The 11,293-nt window shown below is 39.8% G+C and overlaps 1 protein-coding gene across 1 annotated transcript; it reads left to right on the top strand.

The window, feature by feature from the left end:
• The first annotated feature begins 2,924 nt into the window (after positions 1–2,924).
• Positions 2,925–10,805, top strand: LOC115385315 (GTPase IMAP family member 7-like). Its single transcript, XM_030087293.1, has 3 exons — positions 2,925–3,027; positions 3,498–3,636; positions 9,702–10,805. The coding sequence occupies exons 2-3, from the start codon at positions 3,591–3,593 to the stop codon at positions 10,691–10,693; spliced, it is 1,038 nt and encodes a 345-aa protein (XP_029943153.1). The 5' UTR covers positions 2,925–3,027; positions 3,498–3,590; the 3' UTR covers positions 10,694–10,805.
• The last annotated feature ends 488 nt before the right edge of the window (positions 10,806–11,293 follow it).

Genomic DNA, 11,293 nt, shown 5'->3' with positions numbered 1-11,293 from the left:
GGCAATGACGAGCGTCTCTGTTTTTTCTGAATTTAGTTTGAGGCTGTTATCACTTAACCACTGCTTGGGTGTGACAAGCGGTTAATTAAGGAGCTCAGTTTGTGAGCTTCAGAAGCCTTGAAGGAGCAGTACAGCTGCAGGTCGTCAGCAAATAGGTGGTGGGAGACATCACTGAATTTCTGGATTACTTGACCGAGAGGAAGCATATAAAGAAGGAGCAAGAGGGGTCCCAGAACTGTCAGTGTTACACTCTCAAAAGCACTGGGTAGTTTTCAACCCAAATTGGGCAGTTTCCCAACCCAACACTGGTTACATATTGGACCTAACACGTGCTGGGTTATTTTAACCCAACAAGTTGGGCTAGTTCATTTCACCCAAAAATTGGGTTGTTTAGTTTATTTAACCCAACAAGTTGGCCTACTTCATATCACCCAAAAAATGGGTTTTTTAGTTCATTTCACCCAAAAATTGGGTTGTTAACCCAACAAGTTGGGCTACTTCATTTCACCTAAAAATTGTATGTAATGTAGCGTTGAGTAGTGACTTGTAGGCAAGAAGACAAGGCGAGGATTGCTCTATTGCTCAACCACGCTTTTATTGTGGCAACAACTAAAGCAAGTTCACACACTGCACCGAGTCAAACATAGTGGCAGCCTGTAGGCCCCAGCTCACTCCCCCAGCCACCCCCCTGACCCACGGTCCGACACATGAAAATAAAAGTAAATGAAAACACGGCAACAATAAACACAACACAACCACAATAAAAGGAAACACAAATAAACCACACGGAACACATAAAATGGCCCGGAACAGCCCAAACAGTCCCGCCTCCCACAATCCCTTGCGGCGGAACTCTCAGTTCTTGGGCAGCGGCCCTCTAGCAACTCCTTGTGGCCCCCACGGTCACTAGAACAAGTACATAAGTAAAACTAAAGTTAACTGATTCAGTTACTTATGAAGCAAAAGTATCCACTTTTAAAAGTAGTTTCTGAGTAAGAGGTAAATGTTATTTCACAAATTCTCAAATGACAGGACTAAATGAAGACTAGACGAGGTCTAAATAGGGACTTAACTAAATCCATGTAAGCAGACTTGGATGGGTCACTCAACCATCACATGACAATTCTGGCTAAAGGTGGTCATAACAAAGTTATTTTACTTTTACTGTACTTTTTTGAGCTCGATTTTACTTCAGCTAGATTTTTACTGTGCCAGTGTTGGGAAGTGAAGGGGCAAAGGAAAGAAGAAGAAAAAATACAGTGAATATAAATATGACAGTAGTAGACTGCTGCGGGGTTACTGGACTGACATCCTGTGCTTTGGGATGGGGAGAAGCTCACAGCAGGACCTGTTGCTTGATAGGGACAGTAACTGCTAAATGATCCGAGTTTTCCTTTCAGAGTCTCCAAAACAGCAGAAAAACTCACTAGATTTGTCGCTAGTTGCTTTTGACAAAAAAAGTCATTAGGATGCTTTGGAAGTCGCTGGATAGTGAGAAACTAAACAACACTGCACGTGTGCGAAGTTCAAATGTTACTTCAATTGTTGGGTAGGCTGAGTTAACCCAACAAATTCCATAGGAAATTGAACCCAACCCTTAATAACCCCAGTCCAAATACAGCAACCTTGAGAGTTGGGTTATCAAATGACCCATTTAACGTAAAAATAACCCAATTACATCACCCAACTAGCAGTACCCAAGATTTAGGTAACCGTAACTACCCAGTGCTTTTGAGAGTGTAGTCATCAGAAAACATGGTGGAGAAAGAGATCAGAGAGCAGGTCTTTAAGAGGCGGCTGGAACGTCACAAATGCTCATCTTTTATGCTCAGATGGGTGGTGCCCCATATCGTACCGGGGTTACTTGGAATTGTCGTTGGTGTGATTCGTTCAATACTGATGAAGTCTTGATATTAAAGAACATGTGATCCACAGAATGAGCACTGAAGAAGTAATAAAGCAGAAAGCCTGGATGACCCTTTCAAATTGTAATTTTTTTTTCAGTGGGATCAATATCTGTTGACTAGGGAATAATTCAATTTGATCTGTTTATTGTTGCAGGTCTGAACTGATCAGAAATCACACTTTAGTCCATAACGCTTGAAAAATGATGTGTCATAACTTCAGTGAAATGTGTAGAAACTGTTGACTCACCACAGTGTCCGTTGACTTTAAATAATTAATTACATCATGCATACATCTATTCTATTCTCTATATTTTAAAGCCAGCCAGAACTTTTTTTTTTTTTTTTTTTTTGCTTTTCAAACTATATCCGCATGTTTTTGTCACTTGGCCATGAGTGTATTAAACAACAATAAAGATGTTTCAGTGTCACAAGTGTTTGATTTCTTTTTCATTTTTCTGCAAAGGTGGATTTCATTTACTTCAGTCGTCAAATAAAGACTTCTGTTAATAGTGTACACAGATAAGTTCTACTGATTTAACTGCTCGCTAGCCCAAAGTGATTTACAGTCAGTCATTCAAGGTCCATTGGGAGAAGTTTGTGGTTCTTATTCAAGGTACATTTATTTGTACAGCACCATTCTTCCACAAGACAATTCAAAGTGCTTCACAAAGGTAAAGAAATACATGAAATAAAACAAATATTTAGAAAATAACAGAGCATTTTAAAGACAAAAGGCATTTTCAACAGTGAAATAAATATTTGAGAGCAGATTTGTGTTCAGAACATTCATGTCATTATTTTACATTTCAGCCAAAAGAGTGTTTATTGCAGACATTTATATTCTAGAACTCAACATGTTCCTTTATTTGAAGAAAACTACTGCTTTGTAATGATGTGGTTATAAAAGCTGGATTGTCAGAAGGATTGACTGGAAATGGCCTGGCAGGAAACAGAAACCAAAAGCAAATCCAGAGCAGTGAATATAAGACTGCAGCCAGCAAGTCACTACAGCACAGACAGCAGATCAGGGCAAGAGGAGGAGGAAGAAAACTTTCAATCAAGACGTTTTCGCAACCTGCATTCAAAATTGCACTGATTGCGCTTTGGGACTGATTGCAAGGTAGGAAACATTATTTATGTTCTTCTTCTTATTTTTTTTTTTTTTCAAAATAAAGATTTCAGCTTCACATTCACATCTCATTGAGATCTCAGACAATTCGTGATCATCATGGGAGCTGTGTGTGCGTCACACCAAGATCCAGAGATTTTTGAACAGAGCTGCTGCTTATGCCTCTCCTCTCGATCAAACAACACTACTTTGTCAGTTAACCGAGAAAGTAGCATTTATTTCAGTTTTTACTGTGAAAAAATGCAAATTAAACATAAATGTTCTCCAGTGAATTCAAGGACATAAAACAGTCTAGTACTGCACTTCCTGTTCAAAACTTTCAGGTCTGAATTTTTTTCCATTCAGTTACTGGCAGCTGTTTTCATCCAGCACCATGGCATACTTCATGTCCTGTTTTGCATCAAAACATATTCTATCTATGTAACAGTAATGTGTTTTTCATTTTGTGTTTGTTTGATTAGACTGCAGCCAGCAAGAAGATTAAAAAAAACCAAACACAACAGCTGAGAAAGCAACTCAAAAGAAGAGAACGAGAAAGAAAACGTACAATCAAGATGTCTTCTCAACCGAAATTCACACTTCTTTTGGAAAAAAAGGAAGGTAGGTAACACACTCAAAAATTGACACTATTTTTGTGTGTGTGTTTAGTGATGGGAATTCCGGCTCTTTTTAGAGAACCGGCTCTTTCGGCTCCCAAACGGCTCTTCAGACTTTTTTGTTGCTTTAATCGATATATTACTAATAATAATGTAACATTATGCACAAAATGAATTAATAATTAATTAAAAAAAATGTATTATACTACTATATTATAATAGCCTTTATTTTTTTACTCTACAGTGAACTTTTAACTAATTTAAACTTTTAACTTTTTTAGATTAAGCAATTTTAAAGTCAAGCAACACAGAATCCCTGAAAAACACATGACACAACAAAATGTAAATTAAAAATATTTACTTTTCAGTGCAACAATAAATAAACTAGGAAATACAAGAATAAACTTTTAGCTTTTTTATAAGTAACAAATTTACAGTGAAACACAGGATCCCTGAAAAACACACAAAATATGCAGATCTACAAAAAATAAATTATAAAATACATAACAATTTTAGCTTTTTATACACTCAACAAATTTAAAGTCAAACAACACAGAATCCCTGAAAAAAATGCAAAACAACAAAATATAAATTAAAAATATTAACTCTTCAGTGCCATAAATAAACTATAAAATACAAGAACTTTTAACTATTTACAATTCAACTTTTAATTTCTAACTTTTAAAATCTAGTGCAATCATTTTAGCCAGCTCTTCCTCAATTTTTTCATGTATTGCAGGGGTCAAAGACTTCTCCAAAAACTGTTTGCTCCTTTTCCTGCTTTGACTCATTTCCTTTTTACTTACTTTCTTTCTTTCTTTTTGTCCTGGTATTGCACTCTCTCTCTCCTCTCTTGACCCGTTCCTCCTGTGCTCACCGTGCTGCTGCTGTGTGTGTGTGTGCCAGGCTGCAGCCCCTCCCCCCTCTGCTCAGCGCAGTAAGCAGCGCAGACACAGAGACGACACCATGCATATTGATCTATCACGTGCGCCTTCAAGAGAAAAAAGCGAGAGAGAGAAAAAAAGCGTCTCGAAGGGAGCCGGCTCCTGATTGGTGGGGAGCTGGCTCCCATGTTCACTTCAAAGAGCCGACTCATAGAGCCGTTACGTTCACGAACGACACGTCACTAGTGTGTGTGTGTGTGTGTGTGTGTGTGTGTGTGTGTGTGTTCTTGTATTTCTATCCTTGTCGGGGCCAAATGTCCCCACAAGGATAGCAAAACGTGGAACGACATGCCTTGTGGGGACCTTTTTCCGGTCCTAAGTAGGAGAAACAGTGTTTTCTTGACCATGTTGTTGTTACTGAAAAAAGTAAAAATGCAAAAACATTTCTTTAGGGTTAGGCTTTCTTGTGGTGTGGGTTAGGGTTAGGGTAAGGGTCAGGGTTAGGGGCTAGACATGAATGGGAGTCAATGGACGGTCCCCACAAGGATAGAAATACAAGACTGTGCGTGTGTGTGTGTGTGTGTGTGTTCAATGTGTAGAGTCCACATGCTGAGATATGGAGGAACATTCAGAAATTATGCCAAATCCTTTGGGTGGAATCCAGCAGCATGTTAATTATGATTCAATGTTGTCTCCTCAGAGTTAGTGAAGAGAGCTTGTGACTAGCAGTTTTACTGGCTCTAACATTTTAAACAGCAAGAGATTCTGTTGGTGAAGTAAGAGTCACATCTTATCCAAGCTGTCATCACCGACACTGTATACAAATAATTAGGGTCCGAGTCAGAGTCCGAGGGGCAACGTACCCTCTTGTAGGACCCTTTTGAATTTGCAAGAATTATTATTATTATTTTCTTTGCCACCTGTCGACACATTTTTCCAGGGGGTAAACATACATGAAAAGACTTGCAAGACTTGGCACATGCATAGATCTCACCGATAACTTCTCCTGTGGATAAGTGCACCACCTGCAAAATGGAGAAAATGGGGTATTTTCACAGCTTCACTACTTCCTGAAAATAGCTGTGCACATTCATTTCCTGTCTTGCATTATTGGCCAAACTGATTAATCCAGGTGTGTCTAGTTTAGACTGCTGCAACAAGACACACCTGGATTAATCATTATGGCCAATAATGCAAGACAGGAAATGAATGTGCACAGTTAATTTCAGGAAGTAGTGGAGCTGTGAAAATGGCCCATTCAGCGCTGATGTCACTTTTCACCTACAGTTACAAAAATTGGTACACATCTGTGTCAGGTCAAGATGCTCAAAAAAATCTCAAGAACTCATCCCCAAAATTCAACAGGAAGTCCTCCATTTTGCAAAATATGGTGGATTTTTGCCAATTTTGGCTCAAATTCACACATTTTCTAGAGCAAACTCCTCCTTGGGTATATCTCCAAATGACCTCAAATTTGGCATGTTGATAGAAAAGGGGTTGGAGAGCAAAAGTTATGGAAATCTTCTGCAAAGTTGGAAGGTGTGGCCGTGGCCACGCACCAAAGTTCAATATTTCGCTATGATACAGGAAATGCAGCGCAGAAAGCCTGAACATGGTCAGATCCTCCTGAAACGTTACACGTTTGAGTCCCCAGTGGAATTGTGGCTTTGTGCCTGCCACATCTCTCTGTTGCCATGGCAACCAAGTAGCTTTGATCTCTGTTGCCATGGTAACCAAGTGGCTTTGATCTTCTTTCCAGAAGGTTCCGCCATTCATTTCAATGAGGAAAAAATCGCCGTTTTTTTTTTAATTTTCTCAGTTATATTTAAACGGGATGCTGCAAAAAGTCATAGCACACCATTCACAGAAATTGCGCACGTTCTGGTGTGACATTCACTCTTCTGCCATAAACGGCACGAAACTAGTTACGTGCCAAAATTTGCGTCAGAAGAATAAGTTGATTAAGTAAAAATAAAAGTAAACCCGGGACCATGGCTAGGATAGTAACCTTTGTGCCTTGCTAGAGGGCAGGCACAAAGAATCAGCAAGAGCAATGAAAATCTTTGACAACAGCCTGAGGGCGTGGCTGCCACAATGGCACAAATTTTGATGTTCACCATGAAACACGAAGTGCCGTGTAAGTAGCCTGAGCATGGTCCGATTGGCATCAAACTTTATATGTTGCATCAGAGTCCATATCTGATCAGGCCCATATGAGAATAATGACCATTGGCCATAGTGCCACCTGCTGGAAACAGGAAGTTAAAGGTATAATACAGGATTTTGATTTCCGGGTGGATCACCTAAACAATTTGTGGGTCTGTTTGTCAATCATTCTGACGAGCTGGTTTCGTAAGGCGGTTCTACGTGCTTGCGCCCAATCAGCTTCTCCCTTTTAAAATACCATCACAGTCCATAGGAATGTCGTAGCTCGACTTGCAGTTGTTGTTTGAGGCAACTGCCAAGGACTTGTGCCGGGCCTTCAGATCTGCCACAGCAACTACCACGGATTTTATACACCGAACATGGATTTCAGTGACCTGCCACGACAACTAGACAGGTTACATAGACTGGAGGGCTGTTATACGATCGTTTTAATCAAAAAAAAAAAAAAAAAAAAAAAAAAGCGGATTTAACCAGTGACACCAAGTATAAATGAATGGAGCACAGTGCTAAGTGTGTGTGTGCACGTGTGCATATGTGTGGGGATGCAGCAGGTATTGTGCTCCCTCGGGGGGCCTCATTCTTCCATACTTTGAAAACCCCTGTTGTACACAGATCAAACTAACGCTCACTCGTTCGTCTCATCAAGACCAACAATTCACACGCTGACACCCTTGACCTAAAACCAACAGGAAATCTGCAATTTGCCTTTGACCATAATATTTCTGAAAGTTATTAGTTGGAAGGGCGTACATCGGACAGGATTTACAAGCAATCTCTGTGATAGAGGAGATCTGTCGATCCAAATGCTTCAGCAATGCTGCAACAGTTCACATGGTTATGATTCTATGTGAATCCATTGGACCCCATCCAACGCTGCTTGAAGCTTTAATTAGCCATCACCGTAACACGTAGTGTAACGGCGAAGGGTATTGTTCTTGCTCAGTTTCTTCTGGATTATGATTATTATTATTTTTCTTTGTCCCACGAGAATGCATTTTTGACCCCCTGAACATAGCTGAATGTGACATTTTTTGGTATCTACATGACCGGCCCGGCGAAAAATTCGATAAAATTTGTACCTCCACAGTGACAGATCAACACTGGCTCAACAGCGCCACCTACAATCAGACCCCTATGGCCCACAGAGTGGGCATATTTTTGACGTAGGAACACAAAATTCACGCCAATGACAGAGCATGAAGGGACAACAGAAGACACTCTTGGCTAAAATCTGTGGGACCAACAGGAAGGCGGCCATCTTGGATACAAAATTCGCCGCCATTTCGCTTTTCATTTTTCAAAAGAACTGAACTCTTACTTCATTTTTTCCAAATGAGCCCAAACTCAGCACACTGCATCGAGACACATTGACTTTCAATAATCAGCCAGCTTTTTTTTATACGTTGCTCGGTCTCCTCACAGCACGCCGTTGAAAAATGCCTTCATTTCCTGTTATTTTAACAGCCCTTCACGAGCTCAGGCATTGTCCTAGAACACTCAGATTGCAGTCAGTTATGTGCCATAATGGTCCTCCTGTAATGCATTATAAAGTTTAATACAACTCAACTCTATAGCGCCCCCTACCATAGAACTAAAACATTAACATTCTTCCACAGTAACCAAACTGTGCAGTAAAATTCTATGCCTGAAGACAAGCAAAAAATTATATTACCATTTTGATACATTTAGAACCGTTGGCCAGCAAAGACCCCCCCGAAAAATACATAAAAATTTCTTACAAGCACATACTTTGTCCGACCGTCTTGAAATTTTGATCAATTATACACAACATGATGCTGATTATATTGATGTATGAATGACTGTGATAGATGCGACAGCGCCACCTATGGGAGTGTGCAAATATTACAATGCAATTAAAAAAATTACTTTTACCAATCTTTTTCATATTTGACAGAAAAATTCCTTTGTGGCCTCCTGATCAGAAAAGTCAATCAGATCTTTCCTGTAGCTTCCATGGTTTTGACTCTACAGGCTTCTTTATAACCCATTCATTGTCTATGTGGAAATGTCGTTTGGCTTCCAATTATTCAAATGAACTGAACTCCTAGGTGTTTGGACCAAATGAGCCCAAAGTCAGCATGCTGCATCTAGACACATTGACCTTCAATAATCAGCCATCTTTTTTTGATCTGTCGCTCAGTCTCCCCATAACAAGCCCTCAAAAATGCCTTCTTTTCCTGCCACACCAGTCCACTCTGGGCTGCCTGAACTGCAAGCCCCCTCCTCTTACCCCCCACTCCCTCCGCCTCCTCTTACCCCCATCCTCAATCTCCTGACTTTGACATACACACTTCAAACTCTATCTGAAATTCTGGCAGTGGACACTAATAAACAATGTCTATAATATCTTTGACCAATTTCAATTCATTTCCATCAGGGGCGCAAAGATCCCAACAAATTATATATTCCCTACATCCACACACTTTGTCCGACTGACTTGACTTTCTGATCATTTATATAATGCATGATGCTGGTTACATTGATATATGAAAGACTGTGATAGATGCTGCAGCACCACCTACAGGAGCACACAGACAGACATGATAGATTATAACTCCATAAATTCATGTGATTTTGTGCATGATTGAGTGACAGCAAATAAAGTCGGTGGTAATGTTTTTGAGGCTGTAGTGTGTGGTGCTAATGTCAATTTAGCGAGCGCGAGACGTCGACAGCATTAGCAGGAAGCGAAGCACTAACGGCGATGGCTTTAATTTAATTTGCTCTTCTTTATGATGACAATCATAAAGTCATCCTTTATCATATAATTTCCAGGGAGTCTACAAAAACAGTATGTTTTAGAAAACACTGAAATATGTGGAAGTTATCAAATACATTTCAGTGACTTAAACATGAGTTCATATAAAGAACAAGACACAAGGAATTCTGGGATGCTTTGGCATTTCTAATTGAAAACATATTTTGTAATGAAACAAATGTATGAAATAATTATCCACATGTTTATTAATACTGATGTTGGTTTGTTGTTTTCTTCTAGAAAAACCTTTGAGAGTCGTCCTGCTGGGAAAAACCGGATCAGGAAAAAGCAAGTTTGGCAATATGATCATTGGAAAAAGTGTGTTTCAGGTGGACGGTTCAGCAAACTCTGGTTCAAGTAGATGTCAGGCAGCCACTACATTTAATGGAGAAATCACAGTGGTTGATACTCCTGGTTTCTTTGACAACCGCAGAGATAAAGTAGATGTCAAACCTGAGATAGTGAAGAGTATCACAGAGTGCTCACCTGGACCTCATGCTTTTCTCATTGTACTCAAGGTGGAGAAATTCACTGAGCAAGAGAAGCAGATTATTACAAAAATAAGAGAGTTATTTTCTGAAGAGGCTTTTAAATATGCTGTACTGATCTTCACTCATGGTGACCAGCTTGATGAGGGCGAAACGATCGAAGAGTTTGTCAGTAAAAATAAGGACCTGAAAGAGCTTTCAGATAAATGTGGTGGCCGCTGTCATGTTGTTGATAATAAGTATTGGAACAAAAGCCAGGAAGATCCTTACAGAAACAACCAGTTCCAGATCAGACAGCTGCTCTACACGATCAATGAAATGGTGAAGCAAAACGGAGGACGCTGCTACACCAATGAGATGCTGCTTGCAGTGGAGAAACAAATCAGAGAAGAGGAGGAGCGAACCGGATCCAGAGAGTTGGCAAAGAAAAATGTCACCGACTTTTTCTTCAAGAAATCAGCTGGTATTGACCCAGAAGATTTACTGGGAGCTTCACTTGGCAGACCAGAAAATGTTAAAAAGGTTCTTTCAGTAGTTTTTGGTCTCACTTGTGCTACTGCAGGGGCAGTTCTTGGAGCAGCAGTTGGAGCAGCAGTTGGAGCAGTTGCAGGTCCTGCAGGGGCTGCTGCTGGAGCTGCTGCAGGGGCAAAAACTGGAGCTGCTGCAGGGGCAACTGTTGGAGGTGTTGCAGGGGCTGTGGGAGGTTATATAGCTGGGGGGTGGATGAAGCCAAAGGATGAATAAATTGGAGACATGAGATAGAGACAAAAACAACAAAAATTCCACCATGTCACAGACACATTGTGGAATAATATTTTTTTAGACTGCAGATATACTTTTTTCTCTAATGGTGGATGAAACATCTTTTAAGGTAACAACTTTTGAAATTATTCAATGATGGAAATAGTCTGAAAAAAGGAAAGAAAATGTAACGTTTGTCCCCAATGTAAGACTCAGTATGAGTATGACAAGTATTTTCATTTGGGTTCTTGACTATATAGAGAACTCCCTCTCTAATGAATGAATGAATGAATTTTATTTTGAACATCCAAAAGAAAGTGGAAAATAGGTCGTCACCATAAACACACACATGCATAATAAAATTAAAAGAAAATGAAGACTGCAGCAAAAACCTGCATGTGTTACAGATCGACATGCTCCAAAAGGAGGAGGAAGAAGTTAAACTTATTTGTCACAGCGTAACATTTCCCTTATATAATACTTAATTTATGTATATAATCTACCTCTACTCAATCATAGGAGACGACGATAAACATTTTGAAGTGTTTTTCGCGCATATTTTAACATACATAAATACATGTATATCTATCTATCTATCTATCT

Source organism: Salarias fasciatus, unplaced genomic scaffold (genome assembly GCF_902148845.1).
Source record: "Salarias fasciatus unplaced genomic scaffold, fSalaFa1.1, whole genome shotgun sequence".
Lineage (NCBI taxonomy): Eukaryota > Metazoa > Chordata > Actinopteri > Blenniiformes > Blenniidae > Salarias > Salarias fasciatus.
This window is presented reverse-complemented; position numbering and strand designations above follow the sequence as displayed.

Bases quoted from the DNA above. Each gene is read 5' to 3' on its own strand.
- LOC115385315 (XM_030087293.1), top strand. From the start codon at position 3,591: ATGTCTTCTCAACCGAAATTCACACTTCTTTTGGAAAAAAAGGAAG. The intron at 3,637-9,701 runs GTAGGTAACACA...GTTTTCTTCTAG, and splicing joins TCTTTTGGAAAAAAAGGAAG to AAAAACCTTTGAGAGTCGTC.